This window comes from Scylla paramamosain, chromosome 20, assembly GCF_035594125.1.
Source record: "Scylla paramamosain isolate STU-SP2022 chromosome 20, ASM3559412v1, whole genome shotgun sequence".
Classification (NCBI taxonomy): Eukaryota; Metazoa; Arthropoda; class Malacostraca; order Decapoda; family Portunidae; genus Scylla; species Scylla paramamosain.
Window position 1 is genome coordinate 18,123,165 of NC_087170.1, and position 21,301 is coordinate 18,144,465.

A 21,301-nucleotide genomic window follows, 5' to 3' on the forward strand; every position below is an offset into this window, starting at 1 on the left:
TTTTTCCATTCGATGGTGGTGATGAGCAGCGTGGGAAATAGCGGGCTGTGGTAAAGTTCAACACGATCATTGAGCTTTCAGAGTGAAGGAGGAAACAAAAGTGGATACGGGCCAACTTAATATACCAACACCACGTATCATAAGTTAGAAGTAAGTAAACATCCAATAATAATTTATTTTTATTAATCTAGAGTGGAAATGAGAGCAGTGGGAAAAATGTAAATGATGAATTGGTGGATGTGAGTCCCGTGCCGCGCCCTGCACCCTGCCTGTGAGGGAGGTGCCGAGGAGCCGAGGTGGCCGCGCCGCGAGAACATGTCTGGCCGTAATCGATGTGTCAAATTACAATTACAGGTGTGACGCGGCGTCTGGCGCGGAGATATGGAGCTCCTACAAACGGACAAGTTCTATATCTTCAATAAGGGGGAAAATTCTCTCTGGTGCAACCGGAAAACTGGCCAATTCGAAGCTAAAACATGTGAGTAGAGTTTTTGTTTACATTTCATTGTCAGGGGCGGGCTGTGCCGTCAGCTGATGGTGACACTCGCGTTGTCCCACACCACTCCGCCGCTCCCAGCTCCTCCAGACGTGACCTACATGCCATACACGTGTACACACGCGCCACACACCAGGCACACGTGATGTACAGGCACCATATATACCACTAGTGATAAGCACCACGCCCTCACACACTGGACGAGGCTGCACTCACCCTCCTTATATACCTGTGTGTACCCGTTGTGTGGGGCTGGGTGCTGGCTGCTTGTACACATACAAGACCCGTCATAGTGGTCACTATATGATAGGCAAAAGGTTAGGGGCATCATTAGTAGTCTCTCTCTCTCTCTCTCTCTCTCTCTCTCTCTCTCTCTCTCTCTCTCTCTCTCTCTCTCTCTCTCTCTCTCTCTCTCTCTCTCTCGCTCTCTCAAGATGGGTAGGACGAAGGAGTGGCGCGTTTTAGTAAGCCAGCATCCTGTGGATGCTGGCTTTTTTTTTTTTTTTTTCTTCTATGTAAGATGATATTTTATTTCTGGGCAAAATATGGTACTTTCTTAATGAAGCATAGTTATTGTTTTTCTTTCTTGATTTTTCTCCTTTTCCTTATCCTCACTGAGGTAATGTATGAATGTATAAAATTTAAATGGTCTGCTCACTTTGTATGCCATGATGTTGTCATTTGTACAGTCTTTGTATCCTGTATGATGTAAGATGATATTTTATTTCTGGGCAAAATATGGTACTTTCTTAATGAAGCATAGTTATTGTTTTTCTTTCTTGATTTTTCCCCTTTTCCTTATCCTCACTGAGATAATGTATGAATGTATAAAATTTAAATGGACTGCTCACTTTGTATGCCATGATGTTGTCATTTGTACAGTCTTTGTAACCTGTCAACACCAAATAAATAATATTATTGATGGGTTATTGAATAGAAAGAAATATTTATCTGTGTAGTGAAAGGACAGTGAAGGCCAACTAAAATCTACTCAGGTCTTAGTGATCCTCTAGGCTTGATCAGTGAAGATTTCAGACTCTGGTACCTGTGAGTGTCTTGACTGGTTCAATTCCTAGCAATAGCTTCTCAAAATCATTTTATACCACCATCAGATTTGTTGCTCATTGTTTCCATGATGCTTCAAGGCAGCTCATCACATCACAACAGGTATACATTTTATTAGATGACATGATATAGTGTCATTTCCAGTAAGTACCACTTTTAATGTTTTATATCTCCTTCATTTATTTCTCTCATCACAAATTATCATACAGTATTCCTTTGTCTTCAGGTTGGGACTTGGCATCAGCTGAAAACCCCACCTGCCTTGGGATCGTGCAGCTCCTCCTTGGCAAACTCCAGATCCACCCAGGCAAGTCAGCACCTCTAGTGTGATTTTATTGGTGACCATGTATTAAAACACACACATTTTTACACACAGATTGTGCCAGTATACTTCTCATCACAATGTATTGTATAAAACTATACAGTTAATGCTTATTTCATTCATTGTTTTCTTAACTAATTTCCATTTTCCTCCTTTAATTAATTTTTGGATTGATTTTGTGTTCATTTCATATCTCAGATTATTCTTTTCTTTTTCCATTCCAATGTTGATGTATTGATTTATCTTCATATATTTCAAATAATTCTTTTTTTTTTCTTCTGTTCCTATGTTGGCACAGACTTGTCGTCCCGCCTGGTGTTGGTGAGTGGGGCAAGGAAGGTAGGGAGGCTGAGTGAAGGTCAGAATGTTTACTGCATTACCCGGGTGGTGTTCCTGCCACTCTCCTCACCTCCAGACACTGAGCTCAACCTGCAGCAGTGCAAGAAACATGCCAACCATCCAGGAGGGTAATGATTGCCACACTTTAAGATTATTCCTCTGCTTCTTACATAAATCCTGGAATTTTTTTACTTTTTGTTTATCATATAGTTAGTTCTCAATAATGTCTTTTCATATGTATGTATTGTTTATTCTTTTAGTGGTTAGTAATGACTCAGTATGTACTTTGTTTATTGGTTGTACATCTCTGTTTTACTTGACTTGATTGGATTAATTTTTAGCTATTATTTAAAAAGGTAGTACCTACAGATAGAGTTTGTGTATGTAAATCCTTGTGTATGTTGGTGACTAAGCAAGTGTTGTACTCCATCACCAGGCCTGCAGGAGAGCGGAAGCTGGGCTTACCCTTTTCTGACCTGCAGCAGAAGGTTGCTCTCTCCAAGACCTTTGGAACCATTCGCAGTGTCACTTCCTCAATCAAGTCTGCAACTGTCAGTGCAGCAGCTTCAGCAGCAGGCCAGGTGAGAATAGTAATGATGATTGGCAGTAATGATTAAAAGGTTCAAGAGGATGAACGAATTTTTATCCTGAAATACTTAGTGATTGTGGCAATCTCAGGAAGGGCTTGTCTTGTGCCAGAAAACTAGCCTATTGGTACTATTTATATCATTTATGAAAATATATCTTTTCAGTACCATTAAATACATTAAACATTGTTGTAACTTTACAAGAAACATAAGAGTACTAGAGTTTAACATTTTTGCTTTCTTTTATTCCTTTCCTATTTGTTTTCTTTTTTTTTTATGAATTCATGCCTTGACTCAAACATTGTCAATGCCAGGTAATACCATAACTACCTCCACAGGGCAGCAAGATTCGACGAGAGACTCGGGACAAGGAACGGTACGAGCGGCGTGTGCTAGACGAGCTCAGCAAAATGTTCAATGACTCAGACTCTTTTTATTACTCCACTGACACTGACCTCACCAGCTCTCTCCAGCGGCAGAGTGACCCTGAATATGATGCAGCTCTGCCACTGTGGCGCCGGGCAGAGGATGACTATTTCTGGAACAAACACCTGTTGGGAGACCTAATAGAGCAAAATGTGAGTTGAGATAAAGTTAGAAGGGATGGGATGAAAAGGACTCAAGAGCTTCAACACTGAGGCAATATTTTACATGCTGCTCACATTTTAAATGGAAGTTCAATCTCTTTCCCACCTGCAGAATCCGAATCTTGATGTGTGGATTGTGCCAGTGATACAGGGCTTTGTGCAGACAGAATCAGTGCCTCTTGAAACAGCCCCAACAACCCCTGATGGCTCACAGAAGAGTCAGGTGAGTACACAACCTAGTCCTGTTAAAAAAAAAAAAAATCCTCAAAGATCACAGATGATTAGATCATGAAAAATAGAAGAAGAATATTGATATAAAAAGTATATATCAATTGAAAAAGTGTTTTTAATTGTGTTCATTATTTTTTAAGTGAAATATGATTATTATCTGTGCTGCACTCCTAATAACCCAAAACACTATTTTGCATATATACAATGGTCCTTCTTTAAGTAAAGAATGTATCCCAGTTATCAGATGAAAATTTTTAAAGTGAATTTTTTTTCTTCTTTTTTTTTTTTTTTTTTTTTTTTTTTTTTTTTGTGATATATGATTATTATCCAGAGTTTTGTCCAAGTACATGTACTTGGACTTGGACTTAAATACAGATTTTCATGTACTTGTAATTGGAGTTTAAAAATTCAGTGTTACTTGTACTTAGACCCAAAGTATAGTCATACCTCATGATTTGAACATCCTTCATCTTGAACAGCTCCCAGTTCTAACAGGGTTGGTGAATAAATTTTGTCCTTCAATTTGAATGCAAACACCTGTTCAAGCGACACCATTCGGTCAGTCCCTCTAGCATTCTTCCTCCCCCCCTCCATTCTCCTCCCCTTCCCTTCCTCTCTTCCCTGTCCCTCTCACCAATCTCCCCCCATTTCCTCCCTCCTTCTATCCCACCCACTCTGCCTCCTTCCATCCCTCATATCTCTCTCTCTCTCTCTCTCTCTCTCTCTCTCTCTCTCTCTCTCTCTCTCTCTCTCTCTCTCTCTCTCTCTCTCTCTCTCTCTCTCTCTCTCTCTCTCTCTCTCTCTCTCTCTCTCTCTCTCTCTCTCTCTCTCTCTCTCTCCAAATTACAGGCAAGGAAACGGTTGTAAAATTGTTGGGAAATCCTTTAACTCTCATGAATCAAAAAATTATTTTTTCCTCCTAGTAGTAAATCTATGGAATGGGCTTTCTTGAGACATGATAAACTGCAATACTGTAGAGACTTTTAAATGTCGTCTTGACAAATATTTTGCCTGCAATCCATTGCTAACAGCATTTGTTTGTTAGTAATTAACTTCCTTGCCTTCAGGAAATGGGGTACCTTATTTCATCTGTTTTCTTTCTTTCTGATAAAATTTCCTTCAAGTTTTTCCTTCTCTAACCCCGTAAGGTATTTCTTTCCAACCTGTTTTCCTATATGGCTTATGCTGGAGGGAGTGGAGGGTGGGGAGAGAGTCTTCTGCTTTCCTGTCCTTTTCTTCTATCACCTTAGTAGTCCTAGGTCAGGTCACCTCGTGAGGACTGCAAGGTCTGTTGTGGCCTGTTTTTACTCTCTCTCTCTCTCTCTCTCTCTCTCTCTCTCTCTCTCTCTCTCTCTCTCTCTCTCTCTCTCTCTCTCTCTCTCTCTCTCTCTCTCCTCTCCTCCTCCTCCTCCTCCTCATTCATTCTATGTCAATTTTTTGCCCTCATTCATTTTATGTCAATTTTGCTTCATCTTTTCTCACTCATATAATTCTATTTTCATTCTCTATCAGTCTCATTCCATTTAGCAGTTCTCAGGATTGTTCTCACTTTCACAGAGAGAGAGAGAGAGAGAGAGAGAGAGAGGAGAGAGAGAGAGAGAGAGAGAGAGAGAGAGAGAGAGAGAGAGAGAGAGAGAGAATGGGAATTTTAGTGCAAAATAAAAATTGTGTACACTACAACTGTTTTCAAAACTGAAGATGCCAGGAACTTTCAATGACTCATCATTTTGAGGTTAGTGTTTATTTACAATGGTATTTTGCATAAAATTTTAAGGTCATTGTTTTTGCATCTGATGCATAGGACGACCCACTTTTTTTTGTCTTTCTAGGATGATTAAATGCCGTCTTATATGCCAAAATAGTATGGTGTCTCGTGTTTTCTTTTACTCTATTTTTCTATAATTTAGGTTATTGTCATTCAATTCTATGTTTAGGGCACAACATAAACCCATAAAAATTAAAAATAAATAGGGGGTTTTGGGACCTGGAAAGGATTAATTCTTTTTACATTAATTTGAATGGGATTAATTGCTTCCCAATTAGAAACAGCCCAAAAGAACCAATTAAGCTCAAATCATGAGGTACCACTGTACTTGAAAAATACCAAGAACATTAAAGTACAAACAAGTACATTGCATTTAATCAAAAGTTATATACTGTGTATAGATTCTACTGAATTTTGTGATGATACTATTGGGTGAGTATGTAGATTAAGTGTTGTGATTCTGAGGTATAATATAGGATAAAGGAGCATAATTATGTTGTATTTTCTCAGTTGGTAACATGCTACAGTAGACATGGCCTTTAGTATTTTCTCAACTGGTAACATGCTACAGTAGACAGGGTCTGTACAGCACTTCATTACTCAACAAGCATGAATGTGTTTATTCCTGTCACGCTCCACTCTCCACTCCTTCACGGTATCACTCACAACAGCAGCAGACTAGCATAGGGAATATGACTTATTCAAGTTATTCATAAAGTATATGTTCTTTTTTTTTTGCAATTCTGTGATAAAAGCAGTGATGTGCCAAAATAAAGGTAGAATTTCCATTTACTTTTCTATATCGAATCACACTTTTTAACAGTGTACTCATTAATGTGTATATACAAAAACTACTAACTTTCATGCTTACTGTGACATGAATTTTTTAATTAAAAAGTACTTGTACTTAAGTACAATGACATGTACTTGGACTTGGACTTAATTACATAAAGTGACTATGCTTGAACTTGAAAAATATCCAGGTACTTAAACTTGAGTACAGTTGCCTTTATGTGGACCCAACCCTGCAACCTGCTATACATCTACATATAACTTGAAGGTCTTGTTCCCTGACATATGTATACCCGCATTAACATTTGCCTTTATGCCACAACAGCAAGACGAGTACAGCCTGACCTTGATATCCCGGAGGAGTCGGCACAGGGCAGGGACGAGGTATAAGCGGCGAGGGGTGGACGAGGAGGGTCGGGTAGCTAACTATGTGGAAACGGAGCAGATTGTCTCCTACTCCCACCACAGGGTAGCCTTTGTACAGGTGGGTGCTGCAGCATTGAGAGGAATGTGAGACTGGTTGCTTTCCTCCATGTGTGATAAGCATGAGGGTCTTTATTTACCCACAGGTCCGAGGGTCAGTGCCCGTGTTCTGGAGTCAGCCAGGGTACAAGTACCGCCCACCTCCTAGGCTGGACAAAGGTGACTGCACAGCTCCTCCATTCCTTTCATTTGTCAATTTTCTGTCTACAATGTGTCTAGCAGTTTGTATTTTATTTGTTAAAGTGAGACCAATTTTGTTATAGGAATGAATGGCTATCATTTATTAGTGCATGAACAGAAAAACAGCATGATAAAGATGAATGGAGGTTCTCTGCATTTAACCCAATCTGTGGATTCCTTTGCTTTATTTTCCATAGTCCTTTCTTTTATTTAAAATTTTTCCTTCCCAAGATCCTACAGAGACTGCGACTGCATTTGGCAAGCACTTTGACGTGGAGGTGAAGCGCCATGGCCACGTCTCATGTGTAAGCTTAGTAGAGCAGAGTGGCAAGGAGAAGGTGATAGCAGATGCATTCCTCAACAACATCCTCACACTTGACTCCCCTTCACTCACCTTCGTCACTTTTGACTTCCACGAGTACTGGTGAGTGGTGATAGTGGTGATTCTTTTCCCTACCATCAGTTCTTTTAGCAAAACCCGTATACTGAATTGCATATTGTGTAATCATGCCATCATGTATCATCCTATCTCTCTGTAGCATTTCACTTTCCCAGTCATCATGCAGTCTCATTGATTTAAATGTCTTTATTGTGAAAACTTGTGACACTTGCACAGAAATGCTCAGTTTTATGCTTTTTTTTTTGTATGATGATTGCTTATGCTGTGTCCGAGATGTTGCACAGATTTGTAGGTACCTGTCTGCTGTGAAGCTACTGGATACCACACTTATTTCTATTGTTTGTATTGCTCTGGGGTTAAGTAGAGCTATAAACTTTAGAATGCTGAACTTGGTTTTTCTCTTCACTCCAGCCGGGGGATGAGATATGAAAATGTGTCAGTGCTGCTTGAGGGCATTGAAGAGCTGATCACCAAGATGCTCTATTGCTGGGTGGACAAGGAGGGCACCATCTGCAGGCAGAACGGTGTCTTCAGGATCAACTGCATAGATTGTCTTGATCGAACCAACGTAGTCCAGGTGTGGCTTGTCACTTTTAGATTCAAGGTGTTTTCCTTTTCATTAATTAATTAATTTATTGACTCACTTTCTTATTCATGTGAAGTGACATATGAGAAGGAATCAAAAAGCACAGGCAACATAATTACACTAAAAGGTTGCAAGTGAAAGACAGGAAAATACACCTTGCTGTCATGTCCACTCATCCACATATCCACTCACCTTATAAAACTTAATAAGTGTTATATTTCTTAACTAATTGAAAATAATATCAAGTACATAATAATCTTATGACAGTAATTTTCTTAATATTATCATAGTAGGATGTAAATCATTACCATTGCTCTTATAATGACCTGCATTCTGTATGTTTGTGTGTGTGTGTGTGTGTGTGTGTGTGTGTGTGTGTGTGTGTGTGTGTGTGCGTGTGTGTGCGCACGTGCAGACAGCCATTGCGAAATCTGTGTTAGAGAGCCAATTTGTGAAGCTGGGCATGATCCCCCCTGAGCACCCATTGCCACCAGCCTGCCGCTCCATCCTCCAGGTGATGTGGGCCAACAACGGTGACACCATCAGCAAGCAGTACGCTGGCACATCCGCCCTCAAGGTCAGATAGCCTGATGTTTGCATGAATACTTTTTTGTGTTTTAGATTATTTTCTAATACAAATTTGCTTCAGAATTTATTTACCATTCACTTGTTTGAATTGCATAGATTTGCTTATGTATATCAGCTTATTTAGATGATTATGTGTTTGAAATTCATAGTGCCATATTGAGGTTTGACAAGAATGTTATAGTAGCAAAAAAATTTAAGATTCTTAGGAGTCTTATGATTCCTGTGCCTTTTTTTTATTTATTTATTTATTTATTTTTTTTTTTTTGCAATCAGAAAGATGCTAAGCCAAAAAATATATATAATTTGTTATGAATAGAATTGAAGAATATATATAAGGCAGAGTTGGTTGGGCTTTTTCAGGGGAGGGCGACATGTAGGGATAAAGACAACTGCAGGTCCTGTGGTTGCAGTCATCCATCAGAGAACGAAGGCAATAAATGATGGATGTGATGTAACTGTCAGTACTGTTACTGTTTCTTACCTATGTTTGTTGTCTTCCCAACATAAGATTGTTCATTAGAATAAAAAGCCCACTTACTCCATGCTTTTTTCTTCTGTCTCTGCTTTGCCCAGACTAGGAAGCAAGAACAGAATTCTGAACTAAATTTCTTATTTCTGCAATTTCCTTTATAAAGCATTTCCCATTAAAAGTTTGAATGAGGAGATTTTTGCTACAGAAAAATAAAGATGCCTACCAAAAATTTCTTATAGAATATAATTCAAGCATTGCTTGATCTTTATGAGATAAAAGTTCCATACTGTGCATTAAGTTAGGCTCATATCCTTGTTTTGTACAACTTCTTGTCTTGTGTTTGCTAATGGTAGCTTTGCTTGATGCTGATCTGTCTGTTCTGCCTGTTAAAGTAATTGTTTAACATTGTGATGTAAGAACTGCCTGTAGAAGTTAATTTTTTATTCTTTTGCTTTATGTAGGATTAAAAATTGCTAATTTTTCAAGCATGGTTTCTTCACAGCTTGCTTTGTGAAGATAGTAATTATCCTACAACATTGTATCATCCATTGAATATATGAACTAAAATCACTGTTATTATCATAAAATATTAATGTAAAAGAACTACATTGATCATTAATTCAGTCATCTGTTGCTCACCACAATTCCTCTACCTTACTGTTTTTCAGGGAGACTTCACCCGGACAGGGGAGAGAAGGTTTGCTGGGATGATGAAGGATGGCATGAACTCTGCCAACAGGTGAGTGTTGTGGTCTGAGGGGAAAGGGTGAGGAGGGAGGAGGAAGGATCACAGGAAGGCTGTGGCAACAGCAGCAGTGCACACTTTGCTACTAATTCCAAAAGCTGTTTGTACTGCTTTGCCTCGCTTTATTGAGGGTATCATCAAGTACTGCTGTGAAGGAGAGGCATTCAGGAAATTTTTTATTTGTTCATGCTTTAAATGTTGTTCTTCAACACATAAGCACTGGTAACTTTTTAGAGATGGATTGTTATTTCATAACACTTCAAAGCATTTATAAATGCCATAATTACACTGTAAACAGGTGTTGTTAGATATTTAGGTTTATGCTTGTCACACAAATGTATAACTTCAGTGCTTTTAGTTGTTTGTACATGCTTTAGTCATTGAGTTATCTTGCATTCAGTCATCAAGTGTAAACTGGCAAAATGATTATTATGCACTACAATGCTTCTGGTGCTGTGATTGGTCTCTGATCACTCTCAGTAAGTATATACTCTTATTTCTCAGACTCAAGATCTTGAACAATTCAGGAAAATAAATATGTAAATTTAGAATGATCAACAACATATTCCTGGGCATGCACTTAAATTAGCAAGCATATTCTTTGTGGCAGGAATTAACTTTTTCCTCATCTTGTAAAATTCAGATTCTGCTAATTATTTAACTGACATTTCCCAGGCATGTCCATCTCTCATTATACTGTGAAATTTACTGTCATCTTGCTTTGGATGCACATTATGAATTCTTGAAGATGGTAAAGCATCACTGACAGCAATCACAAATACAATAGCCATGTAGGAAAGTTGAATCCTTTTTTTATTTTAACTCATTGTTCAGGGGTTATTAAAGTCCTCCTTTGTATGAGCTTTGTATGAGCTCTTTTGATAAGCAAATTGGATATTTATTTTTCCTTTAAGATTACTGGAATGTTTTGTTTTTCATGTAAACTTTCAGACAAAATTATGGTCCTAAAGTGTACTGTATTCTAAATTAACCACTTACATTTTTTTTTTTTTTACCAGCAGTTGTACAGTATATAGAACAGGTTTTGTACTCTGCAGATGTCAAATTATTCCGAAAATATACTACACACTTCACCTCTTAGTTATGTCATGAAACCAAATGTTTTGGGATAAATAGAATAGTTTTTTGCAAGTTACCTGCAAGGTTTTATGAATCATTTTAAAGCTTTTCTCATCACTACTCTCTTAACAGTAAAATATAGCAAAATAAGAGAATGTTCTTGTATTTTTAAATTAACAATGCCCAGTATTGTGACTTACTTTACTATTCTGTACTCTTTTAGTGTTTGTTCACATCAAGAATGAGGAAAGCAATATCAAAACTCTCTCTCTCTCTCTCTCTCTCTCTCTCTCTCTCTCTCTCTCTCTCTCTCTCTCTCTCTCTCTCTCTCTCTCTCTCTCTCTCTCTCTCTCTCTCTCTCTCTCTCTCTCTCCAAGGTATAAAAAGGGACATTCTAGATTTTGATGTATTTCTGTTACAGATACTATAGGAATCACTTTCTTGACACTTACCGGCAAGTAGCCATTGATGTGATGCTGGGGTTGGAGCTCTCAAACAGTCAGTGGCAGGAAATAGACTATGTCGAGACTTTGCTCAGTGTAGCAGGTGCCTTAATGCCTATTGGTCCGCCAAGTTACATGGCCGAGATCGCCCCGGCCAGTGAAAAATACCTAGCAAGTGCCCTCTATTCCCTCTCCAGGTTAGGTTCAAAACTGCTAGGGAGGGCCAGGAGAGTTGCTCGGTCCTCCCTTGCACTCGAATTTTTGCCTGCTTTAGTTCTTGTGCATTTTTGATAACCTAAGAGATTACTTTCTTTTCACTGATTCACTCATATGAGGTGTGTCCTACAGTACTATTTAAGCATCTACTGTGTTTGCTTTCTCCCATTAACAAAGCTCAGGATGTCTTGCAGACCCCTGAATCCCTTTTTTATACTTCCACCACATAATGTAACCTTAGCACAGGCCCTCCACTCCCACACACTAAAAATCTAATTCTAATGCACATACCATTTTTTACATTTTGTACATAACTTTGTAACTGAATTTTACTTTGAGTTTGTAATATTTTATGTAAATTCAGAAGTCACTTTGAGAGATTAGAGATAATGGTAGATTAGTTCAGTCAGTGTAATTCCTCAACCATTTTTCACTTAATTTCTACCAAAGTTGTACTGTAAGGGAGTGAGTGATCTGGGTGTGAGAAATGTTACCAGCCTGTGATGTGAGGCTTCAGGCTGTTGCTTCATGCTGCTTCAGGAACGTAGCATTGTTACCATAAGAAAAGCAATTAGCTCATTAATCATGCTGAAGAGACTTAGGGTTTTCAGGAATACTTCCCTAAGATTAAAAAATGCCAACAGTGGACTGTCAGAAACTGGCACCTTTTGACAAGCTGCCTCCTGTCTTTAATGAGTGAATTCAGCCTATCACTTACACTTTGCTACACTTCCAGTAATGCTCTCTTTTCTAAATGAAAACACATAATATCAGATTGAAGGGATGTGTGAATTTCTTGCATTTGGCACTATCATCAGTTGATGTATTTATCCACTGTAAAAATAAGGATTAGACCTGTTATGAATAAGGGATTTCCAGATATTGATCACTGCACTTTTTTTGCAGTCATTTGCATGTAGTGTGATCACCATCATACATAGTTATTAACCATTCACAAGTGTAATTGGTACAGTCATTCTTTTACATGAAGGAGTGCATTTGGTGGATTGTAAATGAATAAAAGCTATATTAGTGTAGATAATTTGTCGGGTATATTGGTGCTTTCTTTGTTACTTGACAGACTGTACAGTATCTGCACAAAAATGTAAATTATTAGTAATTTTTATTCTAGGAGAGTAATTGATTAAAATAATAACTCAAATCACCATTTCAACATCTGCATGTCTTTTTATTTTTATTTTTATTTATCTATTTATTTATTATTATTATTGTTATTATTATTATTATTATTATTATTATTATTATTATTATTATTATTATTATTATTATTATTATTATTATTTATTTATTTTTTTATTTATTTATTTATTTTATTTTATTTTATTTTTTTTTTTTTGAGAGGCTTTGAATGTACTCCATCTTCCTGTAAAAATATCAGTTTAACTTCAGTACCTATCTCTTACTGGATCTGTGTCATTCATTTTATTCTTCATGTCTACATGTAAAAATATCCATTACTTTCACTAAAGGTCTTCATGTCCCATCATTATTATAATCAATTATAAACCACATTCATAGACTCACTGCATTAGAAAAGTGTTGTAGACTTTGGGTACTGTTGATAAGGAAGAGAACATTGTGCATTTCAAGTCACACAAAACAAGGACTGAGGAGGAGAATTCATCAGCATAAATAACTCAAGTATCCACCTTCCTATGCTTACAGGTATTACATGAACCGCTTCAAGGATGCCTACAGACAAGCAACCATTGACCACCTGCTGGGTGAGTTCTACATTGTGTACTGTAGATACTATACAGCAGAGTACTATTTCAGTGAACACCTAGGTATCCAAAGACCTCATAAAGTAAAATTATCATGACCACATTTAATTGATATACTAAAATATAAAAAAATGTGTTAAATCCAATTATTGAGTCTCATTTGCTTTACCTGCAGATGGTTTGTCAAGCTTCTTGCATTGCATTGTGTGGGAGGCAGGAATAGCTGCTTCTCTGAGTCATAATGTTATCATTGAATTAAAAGGGGAAACTACCATGTAAATCAAAATTCTGATAAAGCTCATTTCAGCTCAGAACACCTACAGTATGGGAATTATTATAGTTGATTCTGTAATTGCAATGTACTGATTGTGTAGCATGTATCAGTTATATGCTGCACCTGCCATACCCACAACAAATATTCCTGCTCTAAACACACTAGTATTTTAAGGAAGGAAGGTGAAGTTGACTGGATTCCCTGCATAGGTAACCCAGTGACTGAGGACATCATGAACCTGGAGGCCTCAGGAGAGGAAGAAGAGTCCTCCATGACACCCGAACATGTGAAGCATGTGATTGATGACTGCAAGAAGCTACTGGTGCCTGATGCTGAGACCATCTTGGGGGCATGGGGACTCATTGACGCCGACCCATCGTATGTCAACCAGGAGAGAGCTCAGTGTTGTCTTGAAGCAGTGTCTTCCCCATTTTGTTTTTATCATCAAGAATGTAGTTAGTGTAAATTCAATGAAGACATATATTCGATGTCACCTTTTTATTGTTTTCAAGCATTAGCTGTGTAGTGACAGCATGTTATTATTCAGATCACTGGTGTTGTTTATTTCATTATTATTATTATCATTATCTTTTTCATGCTGTTTCATTATTGTTCCCCTCAATTTATCATCCATTATTTCCTGAAAGCTCAGGTTAGAGATGGCTCTTCTCACCTCACTTGTTTCTCCTGACACCCACTCTTCCTGGCAGGACTGGGGACCCGGACCAGATTGACATGGACATCATCCTGGTGCTAACACGAGACTCCTATTATGTTGCCCAGTAAGTGTGTCTATCTAGCACTGCCTTGCCCACCACCACCACCACCACCCTCCCCTTGTTTTTCTTTAGGAAAGTGTATAGCATTGTCTTGTCTATATGTGTTAAGAGGAAAATTATTGTGTTAGTAGATACATTACCTGTCATTTGTTGTGAGGTAAAATTATTTTAATTTAATCAAAATTCTTATGTATGATTTTCAAAGTACTTTTTCCCTATGAAATTTGCTTTATTGTCTCTTTTGGATGATCACATACCAGATAAGCAGACTCCCTTCTGTATGTGTTCAGATTTTTTAAATGTATTTGTTTTATTATTTTTCCTATTAGAGTAACCAATAGCAAACCTCCTTTTTACATTTCAAGTATATTTAGAGAAGTAATTGGAAAATCATTAGCAAGGAAGTGACGTGCATGATCCTGATTTTTGAAATTCACATCCTCGCTGTGGTCAAACAGATATATAGCACCACAACCTGGAAAACTCTGTGCATGGACTCCACTATCATTTATTCCCTTATATTTAGAGCGATGTTTAGAAGTTAACATTCTAAGGAAGCCACTTTAGACTTGTGGGGATTAGAGTTTAGTTGATAATGTAGTACTATAGTAGTGTCTAAAAAACATTTAATATTTATTCTTATTATGTTTACTTGTGTACTTCTTGGTTCATGTGCCATTGCATCCCATCAGGTCATCAGATGTGTCCACCACATGCTGAGTGATCTAATTTTTGCTCTCAGATATGACGAGGAGGCTGACCAGATTTTACACTATGAACGAGTCTCTCTCATTGACCTGGAGAAGATTGAAATGGGGCCACACACATGGTGAGTCTCTGTCTGCACCTTGATTGATTTTTTTTTAGGTTTAAAAGATTAATCACTTTCTTTCCTTCCACTTTATAACATATAACATCACTATCCTTACATCATTTAAAACACAGGAGAGAAACATTATGGGAATGAAACTTAAGACATGAATATGCATTGGTATTGTGAGAAATTATCCCACCCATTGAGGAATCAAGGAGAGGACATAGGAGAGAAAATGTCAGTGTAGTTACAAGGTAGATGACACATATTTGGCAGTATGGAGTGAAGCATATTAAATATTAAGTGAAATGTAGAATGACAGTAGACAGACCAAACAAGACATGAGGTGATTTCTTCAGATGGGGCCAGAAGACTAGAGAACTTGCCATATCAGGGCATGCATATTTTCATACTGTGGCAAACCCTCATCAAGCAAAAAAAAAATGGCCAGTGATGATAATTATGACACTGATTCTACCATTGCAGCCAGGCAATGTTTAAGCAGTCTCGGCCTCATCAGTGCATCCGCTTCAACTACCTGGTGGATGGCCAGGGTGGCTACTTCCACATGTTACGCTCCATGAACATTCGCTTCTTCAACAACATGGCCATTCCTATCAAGTCTGATGAGGAGACTGTAGGTTAGTTTCCTTATGCATTTTGTATTACTGGTTCTCTGCTCACTCTTGCACTTAGCAGATGAAAGAGGCTGAGATACAGACATGCATTATGTTATATTCATAACAAGGTACCAGATGGTTGGAGACAATTTCCAGATCTGGGTGGCACAAGGGAAATTTTGTGTAATATATGATTATTTTATGTGAGAACAATTTGTAGTGTCAATACTAAAAGCAAGGAACTTGTGTGTGTGTGTGTGTGTGTGTGTGTGTGTGTGTGTGTGTGTGTGTGTGTGTGTGTGTGTGTGTGTGTGTGTGTGTGTGTCTATATATATTATATATATATATATATATATATATATATATATATATATATATATATATATATATATATATATATATATATATATATATATATATATATATATATATATATACACACACACACACACACACACACACACACACACACACACACACACACACACACACACACACACAACTTCCTTGTTTTCAGTATAGACACTACAAATGGTTCTCATATAAAAGAGTCATATATTACACACACACACACATATATATATATATATATATATATATATATATATATATATATATATATATATATATATATATATATATATATATATATATATATATATATATATATAAAGTATTTTATTTAACCTCCCTTTGAAGAAACTTTATATTTATTTTTCATGTGTGTGATTATTGAAATTTACTATATTTATAAAGCCATTCTTGTGAATATATTTGGAAGTGTAGCATGGCAGTGATTTTTCAAGCTCATAACTGTTATTCATTTGTATTGTCACCAGAATCAGTGAAAGCCATTGGAGAAACATTTGAAGTAGCTTGTCAGATGATGGGATGTGATGTCATGCTGGTGACTGGCAAACTGGAAAAAAAGAGAAGTAGGAGGAGAAATCAACTGGCAAATTTCCTCAACCCTCTGGCTTCCCTCACCAAGACTTCTCCTGACACACTTAAAACTGCTGGTAAGTAGGAGAGAAACCACCAACTCATGATATATCCTTCATTTTTATGCCTTCCCATCTGCTGTGTTTGTCAGCATTCATTTACATATCTCCCAATGTCTCGGTGTGTATTTTTCTGTCTGTTGGAGGTGAGAATTGGGTGGAGATATGAGCTCACCCTGTTCAGAATTATGCTGTTTGGTAAGAGTAATCTAAGAGAATAAGTTAGTTAATTTGATGAACGGCTAAGCATGAGTTTGGAGGTTGGACTTTTTGAAAATAACAAACATTACATTTCATACTACTCATGCTTACTCATTCATACCATATGTGATGGTGTATGAAATGAAGTTGTACTGCAGTGCTGACTACCATTATATTGTAGTTTGTAAACAGAACTGTGTGGATTGTGCAATTTCTGCTTAAACTTTTACTTATAGCTCCAAGTAGATCCACTAATACTACAGGCATCTCTGAATTGTTTTATATAACCATTTAACAGGCAAGGTAAAGTAGAAAATGAAAATCTTCTCTAGCTGATGTTATACTTAGCATAGACTTACGTACCCAATTATAATTCCTGAATGTGAAGTCAACTTATCAGACAGTAAATGTGCCCATGTGCTTTTCTTGCCCAGGGAGTCGTGCTTTCACTAACGTCACATCAGGGCTTGCCAGACTGAACCCCATGTCTACTCTGCGTCTCAAGCGACCCACCTCTGTCACTGGTCACCAACCCTCAGCCAAGTTCTATCTGCAGGTAAAGACAAGAAATTAAATCTTGTTATTTGTCATTGATCTTCAGCAGGAAGGAAAGTACCTTAGATGGAGCTATTTCGGAGTGTTGTGTAGAATGATCTTTCTAAGCCTAAGGATACTTCCATGCTCCAAGAGGACCCATAGCTTTTGTAAACAATACAGATGTTCAGATCAATCCTTTAGACCAAATACATTGTCATCTCATTTACATAAACAAATAATTTTCTTCTCCAGAAGCCACCAGTGTGTGTGCAGGATGTTGGACAGGATGAGTTGGCATCCCTGGGTGGAAGTGAAACCCATCTAGCCTCATGTGGGGTTTTGGCCTCTAGCCTCATGTCTGCAGCATATCCTCCCAGGTATCTCTCACCCCCATTAGTGCGCTGCCATAGTGATTCAGCCCTCCTTCGATCCCATCCTGGAGAACAAGTCCCAGCCAACCCTTCCCCAAACCCTGAAATCCTGGTGAGTGGAACTGTGGAGGCTTCTCACTCACCATCCATCACCCCAACCTTTGGGGGCCTCTCCCCGACCCTCCTCATGCAGAGAGTGCGGAAGATCTCCCATTCTTCTGATGAGGTAGACGTGAGGGATGAAAGGGAAGGAGGGGTGGCCCGAGCCTCCTCTGCCACTGACCTACAGCTCCATCTTCCCTCCAGTCATTCTGAGGGCCACATTGGAGCATCCTCAGGTTTAGGAAATACAGGAGGAGAGCTAACTAGTCTGGTGTCTCCTCTGTCTTCTCTTAACAAGGAGGCAGTGCTGGCGCCCTTCTCAGTACTAGCACGAGGAATGCAGAGTCTGGCCCCGGGGGCAGGGCGGCTGGCTCGGGGCATGCAGAGCATTGGAGTGAACTTGGACCCCAGGCGTTTGCGTGCGCAGCGACAGAGGCAGCTGGAGGAAGATCCAATAATGAAAGAAAAGAAGATGCAGTGTAAGACAAAGATAATTCAAATTTGAATTATTAAAGCAAAAATGTGATGTGAAACAAAGTTTATATTTATTTAAATTATTGATGCTTTTTCCTCACAATTCAGGTTGGGTGTGATAAGCATTTATGTGGCAACCAGAATTTACAAAATAACAGGAGATCCATTATATTTACCCAAGTGGGAAGGAGAATACTTTTATATAAAAAAATTTTGTGCTTTACAGATTTGCAAAATTGCATGGAAGTGAAAATAACAGAATGGAAAGATTGATGATTAGGTGTATGTTTTTTTAAGCTCAAATGAGCAATTTTCTAAATTAAGAAACTTCTTGTAAAACAGGAGATTTAAGTCAAAGGAAATGGTAGCACTACTGGCTTCACATACACTATAAAAGTTAAACCAGTATGTATTATTCATTTATGCATGGTGCAGCTAAGATCTGATCCCATCCAACGCCTTCATCATCTTTGACAAATGGATTAATATGTAAAGAATAAACTAGAAATAAAAGATGATGATCAGTGGATAGCAGGAAATAACAGTGAAAGAAATATAGTTTGAGCAGAGCAATTACAGTATTCATCGAATTTTAGCAAAGAATCTTATGATAAGCTTGACCTTCAAAAGGCTTTCAAGGGTTTTGTATAATATAATTAAAATGTATGTCATATTTCCTAGCAATATGGTTCATATGTGGACCTTTTATGAATATGATGTCATTTCCTTACATAATGACAATACAGTGAAGCAGAATGTCATGGTAATAATGCAAAATGCTGGTAATGTGTCAGGTATTTATAAATCTTTGTAATCTTGCTAGTTCTTAAAAGTAACTGCTCAAAGAAATGTGAATTGACTTAAAACATTCCAAACCAACTATCTCTTCACTGATCTCACTGGACTTAGGTTTATCCACCATTATTTTCTTCCCTCAAATTCCCCCTGTTAGCCTAGTTTTATGTAGGTCTTCCATGAGCTCCCCTCCTCCAGGGTGTCTGCTGAAGCCCAGCACCTGGGATCCTTCATCCTCAACACATTCCAGGAACAGTTCAGATGCAATGATAGATTTTGTTTTGTAAGATAGTATATGTAATTATATTTTCATGTATATAGAGAAATGTATGAACATATATAAAAAGTATATTAGCACTTTTGCAAAAAACTCAAGAATCTAGTGTAGAAAGAGGTAGTGAAATATTTTAGCATGATCAGTATAGGTTTTTGTGGTAAGAAACACAAGGTTTTGAAACACAGGTATCACTTTCAGTAGATATCACTCGCAGCTTTCATTTTTTTTTTTTAGAATCCATCACATTTTTCTTTCTGTAATTTATCTTTTCCCCATAATCAGACTAACCACTGGAGCACATGACTGTTGGTCGAGAGCAGGTTTTGTTTTTTTCTGCATCCTTGGCTTCTATCCAGTGGAGCATAGACTAGCTGTGAGGTGTTACTTCATTTTCTGTTCATTTTTTTTTTCTTTTTTTAATTTTCATATTATTTCTTTTTAGATCTGTTAGGTAATTGTTTTGTAGTTTTAATAGTCACTTAGGAGCTTGAGTGAGTGATTGACCCTAAACATTTTAAGACTATATCAACAGTATATCAGAAAGTCAGCCATTCATATCACTAAAATGTATTTATCTCTAGAGTCGTAATAAATGTCTTAGTGCCACAGTTAATGCCACTTGTTCTACTACTGCCTCAGTAAGCAAGCAGTGTATTTGAAGCTATTTGCCATGTGCCATCCCTTCCCCCACACTCTGCGTGAGGGAGCCTTCTGCCACCATTACAATTCCCTTTAGTACTCAGATTAGGTTTTTGCTTTTACTTATGTCTGTTGATGTAGTTCTTCTAGATTAGATTTTTTTTATTTATTTATATATATATATATATATATATATATATATATATATATATATATATATATATATATATATATATATATATATATATATATATATATATATATATATATATATATATATATATATATATATATATATATTTTTTTTTTTTTTTTTTTTTTTTTAGGCACTAGGGGAACCTGCTCTTGTTACATTGCTGCTTGGGTTGGTAGAGCAGAATAGAAAAGAACTGTAGTTGTCAAAATACTGAGCAAACTAGTAGGACATCTTAAAAGAGGTTCTTGCAAATTTGTACACACACACACACACACACACACACACACACACACACACACACACACACACACACACACACACACACACACACACACACACACACACACACTACCAACATTTCCCTTAACATACAACTAATTTCCCTTTCCTTACATAAATATTTGCCTTTTTACCTACATTTTGTAATTATACCTTCCCTGTACACAGAGAGCAGTATCCAGGAAACAAAATATAACAAATAATCCAAGCCAAAGAAAATAAACTACCACTGCAAAAAGACAAATTAAGTACTGAGAGTACTCTTGTACTTGACTCCTTAATCACCATTCATCTTTTTGCCTTTTATTTATATATATTATTGTATTTATTCAAGTTACAAATATATGAATTTGTATTTATACCTGTTATATTTGTATCAGAAGACAGAATTCTAGAGTGTACTTGACATTGCAAGTATTGTGTTCTCCATATATGTATGTTTGAATTGTGTAAATCGAAAGATGCCTATTACGGAAAAAAGTATATTTGAGGTTTGAAATAATATGCACTGCAACCCTGAGGAAACATTTTGCATTGTTTTTATCTCTCTCTCTCTCTCTCTCTCTCTCTCTCTCTCTCTCTCTCTCTCTCTCTCTCTCTCTCTCTCTCTCTCTCTCTCTCTCTCTCTCTCTCTCTCTCTCTCTCTCTCTCTCTCTCTCTCTCTCTCTCTCTTTTTTCAGGATTCACATTACAGATGCAAACTTGAAGTCCATCCCTCGTGTGAATTATGACTGTACCTAGGTACACAATCTCATTGCAGCAATGTTGATAATACCTGCCATTCTTAGTGAAATTTTTTATTGCCATAGAAAACAACTCT

General features: G+C 37.4%; 1 protein-coding gene across 2 annotated transcripts; it reads left to right on the forward strand.

Moving 5' to 3' along the window:
- The first annotated feature begins 267 nt into the window (after nucleotides 1-267).
- On the forward strand, nucleotides 268-18,346 carry LOC135110536 (phosphatidylinositide phosphatase SAC2-like). Of its 2 annotated transcripts, XM_064022945.1 has the most exons (21): nucleotides 268-478; nucleotides 1,788-1,868; nucleotides 2,182-2,350; nucleotides 2,659-2,803; nucleotides 3,148-3,387; nucleotides 3,509-3,619; nucleotides 6,510-6,668; nucleotides 6,754-6,826; nucleotides 7,079-7,271; nucleotides 7,659-7,824; nucleotides 8,249-8,410; nucleotides 9,562-9,632; nucleotides 11,140-11,358; nucleotides 13,064-13,122; nucleotides 13,606-13,774; nucleotides 14,107-14,178; nucleotides 14,918-15,004; nucleotides 15,476-15,630; nucleotides 16,449-16,628; nucleotides 17,246-17,367; nucleotides 17,601-18,346. In XM_064022945.1, exons 1-21 carry the CDS (start codon nucleotides 382-384, stop codon nucleotides 18,324-18,326), a joined length of 3,456 nt encoding a protein of 1,151 aa, XP_063879015.1. In that variant the 5' UTR covers nucleotides 268-381; the 3' UTR covers nucleotides 18,327-18,346. The 2 variants fall into 2 exon arrangements, with proteins under 2 accessions (XP_063879015.1, XP_063879016.1); XM_064022946.1 differs by lacking the exon at nucleotides 11,140-11,358 and having other exon boundaries at nucleotides 269-478.
- Nucleotides 18,347-21,301: the final 2,955 nt, after the last annotated feature.

Excerpts from the sequence above, each read along its gene's own strand:
- LOC135110536 (XM_064022945.1), top strand. The coding sequence starts at position 382 with ATGGAGCTCCTACAAACGGACAAGTTCTATATCTTCAATAAGGGGGAA. Across the intron at positions 479-1,787 it reads CCAATTCGAAGCTAAAACAT|GTTGGGACTTGGCATCAGCT; the intron begins GTGAGTAGAGTT and ends CTTTGTCTTCAG. Across the intron at positions 7,825-8,248 it reads ATCGAACCAACGTAGTCCAG|ACAGCCATTGCGAAATCTGT; the intron begins GTGTGGCTTGTC and ends GCGCACGTGCAG.